This window comes from Peromyscus leucopus, chromosome 5, assembly GCF_004664715.2.
Source record: "Peromyscus leucopus breed LL Stock chromosome 5, UCI_PerLeu_2.1, whole genome shotgun sequence".
Taxonomy (NCBI): Eukaryota; Metazoa; Chordata; class Mammalia; order Rodentia; family Cricetidae; genus Peromyscus; species Peromyscus leucopus.
The window spans coordinates 51294514-51312968 of NC_051067.1; the positions used below are offsets into that span (position 1 = coordinate 51294514).

Genomic DNA, 18455 nt, shown 5'->3' on the forward strand with positions numbered 1-18455 from the left:
GTGCCAGTTTAAATTCATACAGTTTTCATCTGTGACTATAATGTGCCATGGGCAGCAGTGAGGACACCAAGTGTGACCATGCTTGCATAGTCAGTGAGTCTCAGGAAGGGAAAAATGAGAAGTCATGGTGAGTTCCTTGCTCTCATCTTTGTATCTGGGCCTCAGATGGAATACCGCTCTGTGATTTTGCCCACAAGGGATAATAACAGTGCCACATAACTATTCATCACCTCATCTGACTAAGCTCTACATCACTCTACATCTCATGTAGTGTTCATGCGCGCACACCCTCACACACACACACACACATACTACTACTACTATTAACACACACACATATACATACTACTACTACTATTAACACACACACACACATACTACTACTACTATTAACACACATAAACACAAACACACACACACACACACACACAAAACACCAGACACCACAACACACCAAGCATATCAGACACCACACACTACACCAGACATCACACACCAGACACTAGACACTATATACACACACTCCACATATATCACACACTGCTTTTGAGTGAGAGGATCCTCTTAAGCAACAAAAGATACAATTGTTACAGTATGTCTTTTTAAAAACTGGAAAATATTTGTCCCTTCTCAAATATCCACGTGGCATTTTTCTCTTTGAAAAATTTATGTTTGTGTGTGAATTGCATGGTGAATGAATGTAGCTCAGTAGTAAATTATGGCAGCATAGGAAATACAGATAAGAAAACAAAAAAGATGGTCGTTGGAGAATATCATCATCATATAATGTCCTGGGCGTGGGTTATAAAGCACTCTTAGGTTTGCATCATGTGACCCACTGAGGTCTGAGAAAACTCCTTTTAAGGCCTCGGGCCTGTGGGAATGGCTTTCAAAGTCTCCCAAGCTTCTTCTGAATGTGCACAGAAGGGACAGGTTTTACCAAACAAATGGACAAAGACTTGAGAAGCGAACTTAGTAAAGAGCTGGAGACGTGGCTCAGTGTTTCAGAGCATATACTGTTCTTTCAGAGGATCCAGGTTCAATTCCCAGCACTCATCTAGGCAGAGCATAGCCACTTGCAACTCCAGCTCCAGGGCACCTGGTGTCTCTGGCTTCCTCAGGCACCAGCCTTTTAAAATTAACGTTTAAGTCCTATGTCAAGCCAGCCCCTGCTGCTTTTTCTGTCCCAGCCAGGTTGCAGTGTGCCCATTAGGTAGATGGAAATCAAAGGAACAGAATTTGTTTACTATTCAAACTAACCACAAAGTGTCTACATGGGGGAGCATCAGGGAGTCACTGACTGCTCAGAGTACCTGGTTTTGGTAAGCCACACTGACTACAGTGTTGAGGCACTTGGAAGCTGTCTCACGGAAAGAGTTGGTGGTTGCATCTGTACTTCTTGCATGCTTTGGGGATGTGGCTAGTATAGTGTTTTCTAATTCCTGAAGTAGAGTGATATGCAATTAATGTTCACAATGAAATGAGACCAAATGATAAATGAAAGTGGTTTATATGCAAATTTTTTTTATGTATCTGCTTTGAAATAGCTACTCTTGTTCTTTGGTTAGTCCACTTTTATGAATATGAGCAATTTATTAATATCTTTACCCTAAAGTAAATACCTTTGCTTTCAAGCTCCATATTAACAAATGTAGAATGGAGATTTGTGTTTAGCTGGGAACTTTGCTTGGGCCCCACTCCTCCCTTTCCAGACCCCGCCCTCAGAAAGCCCACCAAGTAGTGGCTCTTCCTCCAGAGCTGCTCAAATACCTGCCTACAGGGTATTTAAGGCCCCTCCTTGGGAGCAGCCGTGTGATTTCTCCTTCCCCTGAGGTCACCTGGGAATGCTTTGCTCATTAAACCTGGACTTTTAATTTGGCTCGATTTGGCTTATTACATTGTTGGATAAAACCACAACTGGGGATTCAAAAGCCTTGTCAGTTTGACTTTTACGTTATTTTTTTAATGGTAAGTAATCATCATACTGAAAATAATGAACATTGGTCACATTTTTGTTTTTTAAAGACACCAGCATCCTATAAATTTAATTAAAACAGAAGCAGAAATTTACTTTTAACATGATGCTGCCTGAACCATGTACTGTCATCAGGTGACTTTGTTGCTTGGTATGGGCTTAGCCATACAAAAAAGCAACGAGAATTCTGAAAAATGAAGAAGCTGTTCAAATTAAATCCAAGACGGAAACTGTAAAATCCTGCATATAGTTATCTAATCACTGTAGAAGCTACCTAAGCCCACCCCTGTAAAAAAAGAAGTAGCATGATTACTATATTGCATTTCTGTGGTGAATGTAACAGTTTTACAGTAAACAGGCTTGGAAATGACTGATGCCTGTGTGACATGTTTTGGACAGTAGTGTATTAGATTCTTGTGACTTCTCTTTCAGAGGCTGGTTAGCACTTAACTGAACTTTTTAGATTTATTTTTATTTAGTACATATGGGTGTTTTGCCTGCATGTATGTCTGTACACCCACCACATGCATACTAGGAACCCACAGAGATTGGAAGAAAGCATTGGATATCCTAAAACTGGAGTTACAGATGGTTGTGAGCCATCATGTGGGTCCTTGGAATCAAACCCAGGTCCTTACCAGGATAAAAACTCGTAATAAATAAAACCACTGAGCCCCATGAAGCTTATTATAATGCTCAAGATCTGAGAAGGGAGCACTTAGGCTGACTCCTGTACAGATGGGTATGATCTGAAGCAAAACTTTTTAGTTTTTGTAGTGTTGAGGAACAGAAAGTATATCATTTCCTCCTGTCCACAGTGTAAAATACATGGTATAGGGTGGGAGGGATGTGGAATACACAGGCAGAGGTCTCACTGTCTGCATGCTTTCCTTCTTAAGAACAGAACAAGTGGTTGGGTGTGCCTTGGCACAAAGCAGAAAGGGAAGGCTGGCAAGAGAGCTCAGTTGTCAAGCTTAGGGAGCTGTGTTCCATCTCTAGAACCTAACGTGGTGGAGGGAGAGAACTAACTCTTAAGTTATCCTTTAATCGCTCTTTGTGTTAGTGCTGTGTTTGATAAAATAGGCAGGACTGGGCTCTTGACCAGGGAAGGCCATGCCCATGGATTCTTAATTCATTTTAATTGAAGAAGGCTAAGGCCTGCCAGTGATAACAAGCATAATCTTCAAAGCCATGAAGGAGTTGAGGTGTGTGTGTGTGTGTGTGTGTGTGTGTGTGTGTAGTGTGTTGGGATAGGTGGCACTCTGACTTGGGTGTGTGTTTTTGTGTTTGTTGTGTGTTGGGCTCAGCAGTACTTGGACCTGGTCAGGAGCTGTCTGTTTAGTGATTCTGACAGTCATGCTTACTTTGAAAGCTGTTCCTCCACGGGTTGGAGTAGCTTTTCTCAGACTACTCAGATTTGTGCATGGCCTAATGGTCACACACTCCACACTGTGTCTGTGCCTTAGTGGGCAGCTCTGTCTGTTTCCTAAAGCTACCCCAGAAGTCTTGCTCTGTGGATTTTTCTTTTCTTTTGTTTTTTGAGACAAGGTTTTTCTATACAGTCCTGGCTGCCCTTCTGAAACTTCCTATGTAGACCAGGCTCTCCTTAAACTCACAAAGATCTTCTGCCTCTGTCTCCCCAGTCCTGGAATTAAAGGCATGTGCCACCACACACAGCTTCTGTGCATTTCTTTCATGAAATAGTAAATCTGTACTATACCTGGTAATGGGAGAAAACCTACAAGCCCCTCAGGTATAAAAATTTCTTGCAGCCCACATTTTGTTCTCATACATCCCTGAGAGAGGTTCTGCTTCTGTTGAGAAGCCCCTCTTTTGTGGGAGAGAGATTCCATCACTCTCTGGGTCCAGACACAGCTCTGTGGTCGCTAGCAGCAAACAGTGACCAGCAGGAGTGGGTATGTGCAGCAGAAGGCTGGACAGCAGCTTCAGGATCTGGAACAGAGTTCCCTGTTCGTCAACAGAAAAGAGGGCTGGAGTTTCCAGTGAAAACTACACACTCCACAAACTGATCTGGTTTGCCTGTGAAATCCCATATGGCTTTGGGTCAGTCCCATATGGCTGAGGACACAGTAGCTAAAATGAAGCCACAAATGCTTAAAATATAACCAACCTCCGCAGTGATTTGGTGTACAGAGTGAGAGGAGGCACTTCCTTTTATGAGCAGCAGACCTAAGCTGGGTGAGGATTGAAAAAAAAGACTCAGGTGGCCTGTGAAGTAACCTTCCAAAGGAGCTTTTGAAGACTCACTACTTCACACTTACTCAGTAGGGCAGCAAAAAGTGAAATTTCAATTGCTGCCGCAGTATGTGCCTACTGTTTTTGGTTTTTGTTTTGTTTTTTAATGACCCTAGGCAGTAGGTCACACAGGACAGCATATAGACTGTGACCACTTAAGTCTTGTCCTTCATCCAGCTCCATCAGAATCCTGTGAGTGGCTTATAGACATTGGCAGTTGTCACTGAAGGAAAGATTTATGTTAGAAGGTCACACACAGGTCCCTGTGTGGCATCTGAGGACCACATGGGGCATGTTTCATCACAGCTGGCTCTTGTCCCTTCCCATCATCTGTCACTGGAGAGTTTACTTGTTCTAGGACTTCATAGAAATGGACACTGGCATCATTTCTCAAGGCTTCTAGCTGGTTTTCATGTGATAAACTAAAGTAGAATGTCTAAACCAAAGAACAACTCAGGCAAGTTCTTCTTAGAGTTTCTTGGAATAATATATGAAGGTTGTATTTAAAGCATTTGGCCAGTTTCCACTGGGCATAGTTAAGGAGGGGAAGCCATTCAGCTATTTCCTGTCACACTCTTCTGGAATAGTTACTTCCCTGGGCTTATTAGATCTGCACTTGTAATTGCACTTAAATCCTCCAGCCACCTGGCTGCAAACAAACTTTCACAGTGTAAAAACTAGTTGTCACCCTCTGTCCTACTGTGTATTCATTCCAAGAAAGCGCCACACTCCCGTTCTTTTCCCAGGAATGTTTCTGTGTGTGCCTGCGCAGATCAGTAGCCTTGACCACACAGATAAAGCCAGAAAGAACTTAACTCAGATTCTGTTGAAGCTAGGTGATGATGGGAGCAAGTGGGAGAAGGAGTTCCCTGAGCCTCAGTATGATTTCCATGTTGTTACAAAGTGTTTTAGAGACAGAAGAATCTAGTGGAGATGTTTTAGCTGTAGTGATATTCCAGTTCCATCTGAGTTTTGCACATAGGAAAAAATTGTATTGCTTTATTTTGTGCAGCCCTGGCATCAAAAGAGCTTAGGTTCAAGCCAATAGAGTGAACCATACCATTGGTTTATGTTTAGAACATAGGTGCTTGGAGTTCAAAGAGCCGAGGCCACTGTTGCCAGTCAGGTGACCACAGACAGCCCAGTCGGGCTTGAGTAACTCAAAGGAGGGTGCAAAGAGGACAGAAGTTTGGTTTGTGCAAGGCTAGGTTCAGTATTCAGTGAGTGTATTTTAGTACTGTATGAAGGGTTGAATGTGTATTTCCTTGAAACGAGTTACCTGCCTATAGACTGTAATCTGGCCAACAGCATTTCAAGACTTCTGTCAGGTATCTGCTGCTATTGTAGATGACTGTATGGACATTTCTCATTTGAGTTCAGCAGTGCTAATAGTGTGTCCATGGTGTGTAGAGCAGACCAGACAGGGCACCTGGCTAGGAGCACATGTTTCCATGCTCCCTTCTTTTTAAAGGATGTAGACTTGTTTTCCTGCATGCTGGGAAAAGAGGCACTTGTCTCCCCTCTTCACCCCTGTATCTAACCACTTACCATCTGTTTGTGTTAGATGATGGCATAGTCCATCGGGCTGAGAGGGGAAACATTGAGTGTGCCTTCTCTTTGCCAAAGAGTCCAGGTGAGAAACATAAATAGAAGGAAAGCTAGGTCTTAAGTGGTAAATGTCTGAGCAAAGTATGACACATGCCTATAATACCAGCACTCAGCCAGATGAGTACCAATGCCAGGCTAGCTACATAGCAAATTCCAGGCCAATCTTATCTATATAATGAGGCCCTAGGTCAAGAAATGAAAGAATTATCTGAGATTATTTCTAGATAGTAAATTGTCAACTTTTTATTAGATATTTTAATATGCATATGTAACGAATCTGAAAATATTTTTCTCTCCAGGCTTAGCATATTAAAATGACTTTCTGTGTGTAAATAACTTCCTGTGTGTAAAGCTTTCCAGTAGAAATGATATTAACTGTGGAAAAATCATAATCTAGTGGCTGAAAAGTTGTGACATCCATTAAAATAGAGCTAGACCCATTCATCTCTCTGCAGTATGATGTAACAGTGCCGCCTTTGGCCTAGCATGTGCCTTTGTTCTGACAAAGGGACATTTGTCCTAGTATCTTAGCTGTCTAGAAAGGACATGAAATGTGAAATCCAGTTTTCTCGAGAGATAAATCAATTCTAATTAACAGTCATTTCTATTTCCATTAATCTGGCATATGAGATAAACATGTCTATAGCATGAGAAACAGATATGTTAGTGTACTCACTATGCACAGTTCATCAACAGATTATTTTTTAATGTTTTAAAAAATATGACATATTGAAATTGTTTGGTATTATCAATTTACAGTGTTCCCTAAAAGACTTTAACCACTGATCTTTAGTAAACTTAGAGATTCTCTGTTACATATATTATTTCTCTTTATCAGAAAATGCTTTGAGGTTTTAAAATACCAAGAAAAGATAAAATTTTCATTTCTTAAGCATTATGTCAAGGACAACATATTTTTTAATTCCCTCCTTATTGAGAGAAATTTTACTCATGTTATGCAAATACCACAGACTTTATCAGATGTTGGAATTAATCTAACAAAGTATTTAGTCCTTTTTAGTTTCCTGCCTTTTACCCATGGACACATAAATGATGGACTTGTTTGGCCTCTTCTTTCTTCCCCAGAGCATTAAGAAGAAGCATTCAAACAAGCAGGAGATGGGCACCTACCTGAGGTTCATTGTCTCCCGCATGAAGGAGCGGGTGAGTGCTGCTGATTCCTGGCATCTTGCCAGGCTTGCTTTGCTCTGGCTCTTCGCATTGTGGTTCTCACACTGGGAACCATAGCAACTTCTGCAGGCATATTTGGCTTTGGTCTAACTTGGTTTCCAAGACAAGGTCTCAATATGTAGCCCAGAAATGGACTTGAATTTGTAACCCTATTGCCTCAGTCTCCTGAGTGCTGGGATTATAGGCCTGTACTACCAAATTTGGTTGCTGTTTTATTCATTTTCTACAACTAATGTTTTTGTACTGGACTGGACTCTGTGTTTTGTTTTGTTAGACATAAGCATTTTGTTGATGACATTCAGTTAAAACACAGTTTAAAAATTAATTTATCAAATAAACATTTGCTTTGGTTATTGTTACTAAAAGTGAAATGGAATTTCTCAAACAGCTGTTCTGTCAAACCTTGAAGAATGCCACATTACATTAACTGTACACATTTTCCATTCATTATAAAAGACATCTTGTGAGATTATAAGATATGTTGAGTTTTAGGAATTGATGCTTTACATGTCCTTTTATGTATTTAACACCCTTTTAGGCTATAGACCTTAATAAAAAAGGAAAGGACAGTAAACATCCCATGTACCGGAGGCTGGTCCATTCAGCTGTTGACGTCCCTACCATACAAGAGGTAACTTGGCTCCTCTTATTTCCTGTCTGTTTGTCTTTAACTGTCAGGTTAGAGAGGAAGTCGTGGCACAGCGGAGGTGGCTGTGGTGTCATGATTTTGTGTATTCATGCTTTCTAATGCAAATTTTAAAAGACCCGGCTTTCCACCACTGACAGCTAGCTTCTTGATATTTGTTGATTACAGGAAGATATTCCAGCCTGGGCAGCTTGACATTTTGTATATACAGTATGATTTCTGAACATGCCTTTCTATTTTAGCAGTGTGCTTGGGAGTTTTAGGACAAACTTAGGATGTAGAATCGATTTAGTATCTTGGGAAACCATAAAAGGAACGAAACTAGAGTTAAATCTAAAAGAAGTTATTCTTATATATTTGAGAATGGCAAATAGTGAGTTTTGACTATGTTCACTGTCTCCCCCACTCCTCCCACATCTAACCCCTCTTTCCACCCACCCAACTTTATACCCTCCTTTTTAAAAAAACCCATCAAGTCCAACTTGCGCTGCCCATATATCTTGGGCTTTGGTCTTGTCTTTGTGCTACAATATAAGGTATGAGGATGTGAAGACACAGCCGCACCACCACCACACACCCTGTGCTTGGGCTCCTATAGTTCCTTCCCGCCAAAACCCTCTAGACCCGACTGCCATCATCCCTCCCCGAGGGCTTCTGGATCCTGTAAGGCTCCCTGTGAAATGGGCTGATGCTAGCTGGGTTAATACTTTGGCCTTGCACAAAATGAGAAGTCCTGAAAGGAAAATTAATAGAAAGACAAGATTTTTATGATCTTATCAGTTTAAAATCCAAAATATGAATCATGGTTCAGAGCATAACTCAACAGGAAACACTTTAGGGGTGCTGTAAGGAGGTACTTAGACTGGACAAGGCCCTGTACAGGCTGATGTACCTAAGCTTTTCAGAGGCAGGAATGTAAGGAGGGAAGGCAGGCATCAAAGCTGGGATGTGCCACATGGCCTGTAACTTCACGTGTGATGTGTTGATGTGAGAAATGGGAATCTTCACTGAAGGAAGGGCAGTTGAACTAGAGTTATACAGGAAAGAAGCTGCAGGAGCAAAGAGGTGAGGCACACGGGAGGGGCATGGGGTGTGAGCATTCTTTAGAGGCCTTGGCCTTGGCCTTCCAAGCCATTTTTAGGCCAAGATCACTGGAATTCAGAAATGCTCTCTTGCTGTTTCCAAGTAGCTTAGCTATATACACACACTACTTGAAAAAGTTTGGGCTCCTTTCTACAAGGAGGGAAAAGCCCTCCAAATTATTCTGTAATCCTCTTTGGTTACCAACAGTAGAGCTACAGAGAGTGCATTGAAGGAGTCCTTTTCTGTGTCTCATCCATGAAGAGAAAGCTGTGCATTGCCTTGGTCTACAGAGGAACTCCAAACTTTACTGCAAGCTAGTGTCTGTGCCTTAGAGCAGTGGTTCTCAACCTGTGGGTTGCCTATCAGATATTTACATTATGATTCATTACAGTTAAGAAGTAGCAATGGAATAATTTTATGGTTAGGGGTCAGTCACCACAACATGAGGAACTGTATTAAAGGGTCACAGCATTAGGAAGATTGAGAGTCACTGTCTTAGAGGTTTGGTGACTACTGTGGAGGCTAAGGGCTCCTTTTCCTGTCTTCATCCAGCTGTTAGAAAGAGGGCAGGCATGTGTGGTCCTGCTTTTTCTGACGAAGCTCAGCAGCAGCTGGCTACCACCACTGCAGATGAGGTATGGCAGCTGTGCAGTCCACCACTGCTGCAGATGAGGTGTGACAGCTGTGAAGTCCACTGTGGGAGTTAACACAATGGGCACAGTGCTACTTGTGGCCCTGTCATTTCTGGTGGGGGCAGCAGGAAGAGTCCTGATGCCATCTGGACAGATTCTGTTGTGTCCCCCTAAGTCCTGTCACTCACAACACATTTGTCCTTCTGTCTTTTACCCCCACAGAAAGTGAATGAGGGGAAATACCGGAGTTACGAGGAATTTAAAGCTGACGCACAGCTGCTTCTTCACAACACAGTGATTTTCTATGGAGGTTCAGTTCTTTTTGTCTTTTGTGTAGAGTTTTGAAAATGTTAAATTCCATGTTGAGAATATCTGTCCCAGTTCCTTGTTATCCATACATGACTAATTATGTTAGAATTTAAACTGATGTCTGCTTGCTGGTGTGGTTTACAGAGGTGATGACCAGTGGTGTGGGGGAAACATTCTTTCACTTTTTTTTTTAAATGGTGCTGAGGATGAGGAGCTAGCCCAGGGCCTTGTGCATGCTGATTAAACACTACCACTGAACTAGATCCTCAGTGAAATGTACTCTTTACATTCACATGCGTTATCTTAGCTAACAGGGTTGTCCATCCAGGCATTTCATTAAGTCTGATACTTTCCCACTAAGATCTCATTCTTAAAGTCAAGAAGTCATTCTCTACCTAGAGAATTAGTGGTTGTGTTAAGGGTAAAAATGAAAGTTGCCTGTAGAGTTTATCTTGTCACCTGAACATTCTCTAAAAAATGTGTTTTGATGAATGTGGCTCCATTTGGTAAACTGAAATGACAGCAGGGTCATGGACTTGCTGGTGGCAGTTTCTGAGTATTGATGATAGGTTGTGTTTCTCTTCAATTGCAGCAGACAGTGAACAAGCAGACATTGCGAGGATGCTATATAAAGACACGTGTCACGAGGTACTTCCCATTCACACCTAATCATTAAACCTGCTAGAGTCCAAATTTATTTAAGGCTCCTGGCCTTCCTTGCTACATTTTAATTACGGCATTTCCTTTGAAAGTAATTTGATTTTCATGTTTGGCATACATGGAAAGTAAGTAAACAAAATATTTCTGAAAAAGCTGACAAAGAATGTTATGGCAGATTTGGTAACGTTCAAGCACTGCTAGTTGCTCTCAGGAGTGTTGGTGAGATGATGGGATGTGAACAAACTGCACTCTGCAGCCAGAGCCACATCTTGGAATGGGGTTCACACATGCTCCCAATAGACCAGTGGGCAAACCAGTTAAGGAGAGAACCAAGTGCATAGGCAGACAATAAGTAAAGCCCCTGAAAATATGGTTTTGGTAAAAATTCTCATAGAAGAAGTGTGATTTCTTCAGTTCATTTCAAACTTGGCTCTTCCTTTTAGTTATTAAACGAATGTTTTGTTGAATGTCTACAGTGTGCCAGGCAGTGTGTTAGAAGGAATGAAATGGTGATGTAAGTATAGACTCTGGTGTATTGAGGGCTGTCTTCTGAAGAGATGTTGACATATGAAAAAAAAAAAAAAAAACAAGTGACCTTTACAGTGGTGAAGAGAATAGTGTGCAAGTGAAGGCTGGCAGTGGGCAGAGCCAGGGAAGGGTACTGTCACCCGGGCGGGCGTGTCCTCCACATGCTGCTCAGTGTGATGGCAGAGTCCGGCCATAGCAGGACCTTCCGTCATCCTAGAAGATTCGAAGTGTACTAGATTAAGTCAGGACCTGACGGAGAGCTCCTGTCAGTCCCACGCAGCCGCATTGGTTGGCTGTGTGGCTCAGACCGTTGCTTTGCTTTTCAGCTGGATGAGCTGCAGCTGTGCAAGAACTGCTTCTATCTATCAAACGCACGGCCCGACAACTGGTTCTGCTATCCTTGCGTATGTGGAATTTTGTCATTTTCATTTGTAGAGTACTGTTTGGATCACATTTACTTCCTATTTCCTTGGGGATGATAATACCTGTGAATTGCATCATAGTACATATGGTCTTAATGAATATGCACAAATGAAACATGAGAAAGTAACACTAATTGCTTTTCTGAATCTCAAACAGAGTACTTAGTAAGACCATGCACTGGGTCCTTTGATAGGAGACTGAGTCTTTGCTTTTCCTATCATTTTCAACAAGAGACCTGGGGCTTTGCTTCTATCTGTAGTTCCATCATTTCCTCTGAAATGAAAAAAGGCCTCTGGGTATTTGAGGGCAGTATCCCCAGTGACACAATGTAGATGTAATCAACCATCTTATTAAATAAGAAACACAGAACCAATGCAAAGAAGAAAGCCAAGAGGTCAGAGCTAAGAGCTAAAACCTTACTCTTCCTCCAGCAGTGGTCCTACCTCTCCGAACCAGAGCTACTTCCTGTGTTAAAGTCTTTATATAGAGTTTCTGTTCTGCCTTCTCATTGGTTGTAAACCCAACCACATAACCACCTCGTCATGGCCTGTCTAGACCTCCAGGTCTTCTATGGTTGGTATTGAGATTAAAGACATGTGTCTCCAATGCTGGCTGTATCCCTGAACACACAGAAACTTACCTAGCTCTGCCTACCAAGTGCTGGGATTACAAGCGTACGCCACCACTGCCCTGCTTTCCTATGGCTTGCTAATAGCTCTGACCCCTGGGCAACTTTATTTATTAACATACAAATAACATTTTAATACAAATAAGGTTATCACCATATTTTCCCTTTTCTATTTTAATAAAAAGAAAAAAGGAAAAAGCTTATAACTAACATAAGAAAAACTATATACAAAAGTACAATAACTATATACAATATATACAAGTAATAAATACCTAAACAATGTCTAGTTCATTTGTATTTGACAAATTCAGAGAAAATAATTCCATTATCTATCCTATTGTATCTAATTCACTTTCTATCCTAATTAATCTTCAACTATAACTAACTAATCTTCAACTCCCTCAGAGACCCAAGAGGAAATAATATTAGCTAACAAAAATAAAAACAGGAAGTACATGCAAGCAACTGACATTGGGTGGACTTAGGAGACCTCACAATCAGAGAGTCTGTGTGGGACCCAAAATTCTCCTCTTTCTAACAAGTACCCAGGTGATGCTGGGACAGGAGCAAAGTCAGGGCACTCTGTTTACTGCTGTCCTGCACAGGGCCCTTGACTTTCGAGGTGACCTTATCCCACTTCCTACCTCATCTGGGAAATACTCCATAAGTCTACTTTCTCTTAAGCATATGAATTGTTTTTCTTGATAGCAAAAGGAAAACAAAACACTTGTATGTGTTTCAGAGTTAAAAGGAAATATTATCCAAATGGATTATGTCTTACTTAACCCATGCTTCTCTATTTAAGTAGTCAATATTAAAAGAAATAACATTTCACTTTCAGATACCTAATCATGAGCTGGTGTGGGCTAAAATGAAAGGTTTTGGGTTTTGGCCAGCCAAAGTCATGCAGAAAGAAGACAATCAAGTTGATGTACGCTTCTTTGGCCACCACCACCAGAGGTAATCCCAAACACACGCAGTAGCAAGAGCTACGTACATATGTGTGCTGACGGCTCTTAGAGATAGTGAGGGCCATGCTTGTTTCAAATACAGCACACACCCGTAGCTGGTAATAATTTATGCAGGTTTTCCAATATTATTGTAAACAGGACATTTCAGTGGGATGCTTGGTCCTCAGGTGCGGAGCACACTGTGCTGAGATTGAACCCATCATGTAGGGTGTGTGTGTGTGTGTGTGTGTGTGTGTGTGTGTGTGTGTGGTGGGGGGTGTCCACAGGCATGTCCATTCCACACTGTAAAGATGCACACGTATTTGAGTCTTCTCTGTAAGCCTTTAACAGGCAAAAACAATCAACTTAATTATAGCATCAGTCTAAGACTGTGGACAAGCATAGTGAGTGTAGAGAGACAGCGCACAGTTGCAGAGCATCGTCTCTGCTCCCAGGTTTAAAAACTTCCATATGTGGAATACATACAAAGAAGCTGACTATAAAATTACTTCATATATTTCATAGAAAGATACCAACCTGTAGGATGGCATGCTTCCAATACTGTTCTCAGTGTGAGTTATGGCCCTGATAACATTGAACATTAAAATTAGGATATTAACAGTATCGTCATAAAATGTTGTCACCATTAGTTTGGATTAGAAAGGTGAATTCAACTTTTGAGAAGTACCATTGGACTCAGATTAATGAGTCCAGTGATAAAGTCAGAAAAGGTTCCTGTAACAGATAGGAAAAGAATGGGAATCATGCTGAAAGTCAGCCGTGCGTGAACTCTGAATATCTCCGTAGGTCTTAGTGTCTGGGGCAAAGGTCAGTACGAGAAGCTTCAAAACAAAGGACTGTATTTTCCCTCCTGGTTTGTAATTTGTCTTAGATAACCTGTGAGTACTTTAAATGCCCGTTTTCTCATTCATACAGACACACCTAGCAGACACTGTTATGTTAAGAAACATAAACTAAAAACACAATGTACAATTTTAATACAGAGTGAACATTTTAGCTTTTGATGAATAGGTAAATTTTAGCATGACAAGCTTCATGCACCATATCTAGTTAGTTTCAGGTTCTCACAAGGGGGCACTGTGCACATCCTGTGGGGTAAGTCAGTGTCTGTCAGCGTGTGTCCAAGTCTCTGCACCGACTCTGTCACCCAGACACACTAGCCAGGCTCTCTGAGCTTTGGCAAAGCTGGGGCCTCACTCCTCATGCAAGCTTGATACAGACATAAGCATAGCACCTCGCTGGTTGTGGCAGTCCACAAAGTGATGAGTTCTAAAGCAAATATAGGGGAAGGGGAATTTTTTTTTACTTCCAGATAGATAGGTCTCTGAGTAGACCTGCTATTCCATCATGTAATGCAGAATCATTGATCTGGATAGAATATGACATGAATGATTGCTTAGGAGATACTGTAAAAATTCTATTATATTCAAGTAGTTGATGTATTGAAAATAAACAGAAATTGTAATCATGAATTAAGCATCAAAAGACTATGTATGGCTCATGAGAAGGCACTAGTTGCTAGTTTTGAGGAATGTGTTTTTTGATAGTATATTGTATTACACATGAGAGGCAGAAAAAATTAAGCAAATAATTTTGGACTCGCTTCACCTAGACTGTGAAGCTGACTTAGCCAGCAGGAGAAACCAGTTGCCTGTACATAGGACCTGTGGTAGTGGATCTATCTAGAATCTGCAAGATGGTCAGTTGCTTTGGGCCAGTCAGCTTCCTTAACGCAGCTAGACCTTTTTGCTGTAAGTTGCTGGAGATGGCATGACCCCAGTAGGCAGCCAGCAAGAAAGTCGTTGAATAATTTGTAATAAGTCACAGAAACAGTTCATACATCTTTACTTTATCATACTAGCCTTAAATTGTGGGATGTCTTTATTTCTTCTTCTTCTTTTTTTTTTTTTTTTTTTAGCTCAGAGTACCCAGTGTTAATTTAAACTACACCTATGCATGGAAATGTTTTAAATTGTGTTGAGAATGTAAGGGAAGGAGCATCTATCCTGGTAGGTGACCAGCTCACTATACACACCTTGTCACAGGAGCCTCACTGAAGCAGCACACTCTCACACTTTTGCTGACTGCCCTTGTGCAACAGGAGCACATGACTTCCATGTTCTAGATCACCTTTACCTCCTGTCACCTCTTATCTTTAGCTTAGTCATAAAGGCAGAGACACTGTATCAGGAGCATGCATCACATGCTCCCAGTTACCAGTCAGTGTGCGTACATGCACTCACACACTGGCACATGCGCACACGTGCGCGTGTGCACACACACACACACAGACACACACACGCACATTCCTATTTGTTTCTTTGAAATCTCTGGCACATGTTGTAACTCAGATGCACTTCTGAGGGCTTGCATTATTGCTAAAGAATACAGATCCAGCTCCATGTGTTAATTTGGTTTGTCTAAATCATAGGGGCATAGCAGAAATGTAATTTAGTTAATAAAAGGTACCCTCATTGTATGTAGGTGTACATACATACACACACACACACACACACACACACACACATATTAAAATTATGTGCATTTTGAAATGGTTCCATTATGCTGATCAGCATGTAGCTGGATGGGTCCTACTAGCTTACATTATCAAAAACAATAGATAATATTTTTTAAAAGACTTACAAATGTCTCTCTGAACATGGCAAGCTGAGGTGACTAAAGAGGACAGTGAGTAAATCACCGTGGCCTGGGAACTGGCTCCTCACTTCTTGTCTACTGGCTAAGAGTTTGGTAAGCCTGAGTGTGAACCTCTGTCAAGTTGTTGCAGATACTCTTTCCAGTAGGCAGAGTCCACACCATGCTCGTAACCTTTCCCACCACAATGGCTGTCTCTAACTACACCTCCCAATACTTCCCATAGGGCCTGGATTCCTTCTGAAAACATTCAAGATATCACAGTCAATGTTCACCGACTGCATGTAAAACGCAGTATGGGTTGGAAAAAAGCCTGTGATGAGTTGGAACTGCACCAGCGGTTCCTCCGTGAAGGCCGGTTCTGGAAGTCTAAGAATGAGGACCGAGGTGAGGAAGAGGCAGAATCCAGTATCTCCTCCACCAGTAATGAACAGGTGAGTGATGTCTCGGTAAGAAGGGCCTGCTGATTCTGATTTTTCAATGCAGAAACCTCTGTGTACACTCCTCACTGTCATAAACAGGTTTTGACATCTTCTTTCCCTTTCATACAAACATCTGTAAAGTGCTCTGCCCAAGTAAGCAAACCAGTGCAAAGATGTGAGTGGGTAGAAGCGCCTTGGAGCCTGACCCAGCCGGTGGGAGGAGAGTAAGTGTGCTACTTGGCTCTGCAGGTCCACTGGCCCTTTGATCACCAACCCACAGCAATAACGAAGCACGTGGCTGCTTCGTGGATGGAAGGCCTCCCTTCTCTGCTGCGGGGCCACTACAAGTACTTACAGCACAGAGGTATTTCCTGGTGTGTCGAATAATAAGATGTTACTTTTATAATGCCCACAGCTGAAGGTCACTCAAGAACCAAGAGCAAAGAAAGGACGACGTAATCAGAGTGTGGAGCCCAAAAAGGAAGTAAGTTGCCCACCTCACAGTGTCCAGGTGGCAGTGGAAAGAGGAAAGAGTCTCACAGTTCGGTCAAGACAGTCAAGTAATGTCCGTCAAGTTAAGGCCCAGTCTCCCGACTCCTGTCGTTGTGGACTGCTGCTCGACCAGCACACGAGTGCACAGTCTCCGTCCCCAGTAAGCAGCCGTGGAGCAGAGTCCGGGGAGCGAGCAGGGTGCTGCTGCGGTTCCTGAGAACCTGGTGGTTTTCTTGGCGTTGTGTGAAACAGAGCAGTTATCTGATGAGCCGGTCATGCCAGCTTTGAAAACAAGGAGACCACGGTCAAGCTTCCTTTTTTGTGTGAACTGAGCATGTTTTAAAATTGTAGATCTGGCTACATGCCAGACACGTTCCGTAAGGTGTGATTTATGATTCTAGGAAATCTATTGATAGTTGATAATGATTTTATATTTTATAAACCAAAAACTTTATTTTAAAAATATATAGTGAAATCATAAATGAAATTTTTGTTTAGACTTTTCTTAAGCTATTAATGGTTTAACTCTTCATTTACTGGTTGTGTTTGGGGAGGATTTATTTGTGACAAAATATAACAAGATACCAGCATTACTTGCTTGTTAACAGCCATTTGTGTGTGTGTGTGTGTGTGTGTGTGTGTGTGTGTGTGTGTGTGTATGAGCATACACTGAATTTTTCTCTTAACTGAGCTGTGTGAGTTACATTGCCCTGTTTTGCTTCTAAACACTGTAGGAACCAGAGCCAGAAACAGAAGCAGTAAGTTCCAGCCAGGAAATCCCCACAATGCCTCAGCCAATTGAGAAGGTGTCGGTGTCAACCCAGACCAAGAAGTTAAGTGCCTCCTCCCCAAGAATGCTGCATCGAAGCACCCAGACGAGTAGTGATGGCATCTGTCAGAGCATGTGCCACGACAAGTACACCAAAATCTTTAATGACTTTAAAGACAGGATGAAGTCGGACCACAAGCGGGAAACGGAAAGAGTGGTCCGAGAGGCGCTGGAGAAGGTGGGGCTGTGCACTGCCGGGGGGGGGGGGGGGGGGGGGGGGGGGGGGCGGTGGGGAGTGGGACGGCTCTGGCAGGAGCGGCTGAGCCAATGCTCCGTCACTGTTGTAGTTAGTAACGCCTTCTCGCTAGCATCCTTTGTGTGTATGAAGTAGTGGGGACAGAGCCTGATCTCAGCGGGAAGGCTTCACTTACCTGTGTGTCCTGTCTGTTGCTGTCTTCATTTCAGCTGCGTTCTGAAATGGAAGAAGAAAAGAGACAAGCTGTAAATAAAGCTGTAGCCAACGTGCAGGGTGAGATGGACAGAAAGTGTAAGCAGGTGAAGGAAAAGTGTAAGGAAGAATTTGTAGAGGAGATCAAGAAGCTAGCGACACAACACAAGCAGCTCATCTCTCAGACCAAGAAGAAGCAGTGGGTGAGTAGATGCTGTCCCCATCTGCTCCCGGGAATGTGAGCTGCTGTGCTGAGGGCAGCCCAGAAAAAGAGGTGCAGTGCGCACAGAGGGACCCCTGCAAGAGTAACTAGAACCCCTCTGGGCAGAGTGCTGCTGTCACCTAGTCCTCTGCTCTTCTCCAGCAGCGCAGACACTGTGATTGTCTGGTCTCGGCTTCAATCTGGAGATGTCTAGCGGTAGCCAAGCTGAAAAGCTGCACATGTGTCCCAACAGGCGATGTCCCTGTCCTGGACATTTCCTATTACAGTAGCTTACAGAAATTGCTTCCTTTTGTTTAGAGTAAGAGCATGTCATTGCTCGGCAAGTGCCCTCCTTCCACCTGCCTGCAAGTGGCACTGAGTCCTGGTCTTAAGCCGTTCCTCCTTTTGGGACTCCTGCACAGAGCCCCAGAGCCCTGAGGGAACTACCTGGTGGGAACAAGTCTCCCTTATGCTCCTAACTTGGTTTCAATTTAAATATTTTATATAGCATTTCATAATAATTCTTCCTTTTACCCAGCTTCTATTATGAAGATTCT

The 18455-nt window shown here is 42.4% G+C and overlaps 1 protein-coding gene across 19 annotated transcripts in view; it reads left to right on the top strand.

Moving 5' to 3' along the window:
• Zmynd11 (zinc finger MYND-type containing 11) overlaps positions 1-18455 on the top strand; it is an 89544-nt gene that overhangs the window by 67956 nt on the left and 3133 nt on the right. For 8 of the 19 annotated variants that reach the window (XM_028859562.2, XM_028859604.2, XM_028859578.2 and 5 more), the window contains 10 exons: positions 6926-7003; positions 7569-7661; positions 9614-9701; positions 10293-10348; positions 11215-11292; positions 12781-12899; positions 15792-15999; positions 16403-16471; positions 17214-17486; positions 17714-17899. In XM_028859562.2, the coding sequence (XP_028715395.1) occupies positions 6926-7003; positions 7569-7661; positions 9614-9701; positions 10293-10348; positions 11215-11292; positions 12781-12899; positions 15792-15999; positions 16403-16471; positions 17214-17486; positions 17714-17899 (1248 nt within the window). Of the gene's footprint in view, positions 1-6925; positions 7004-7568; positions 7662-9613; positions 9702-10292; positions 10349-11214; positions 11293-12780; positions 12900-15791; positions 16000-16402; positions 16640-17213; positions 17487-17713; positions 17900-18455 lie in introns of all 19 variants that reach the window. The other 11 variants (XM_028859508.2, XM_028859501.2, XM_037205938.1 and 8 more) reach the window with 3 other exon arrangements.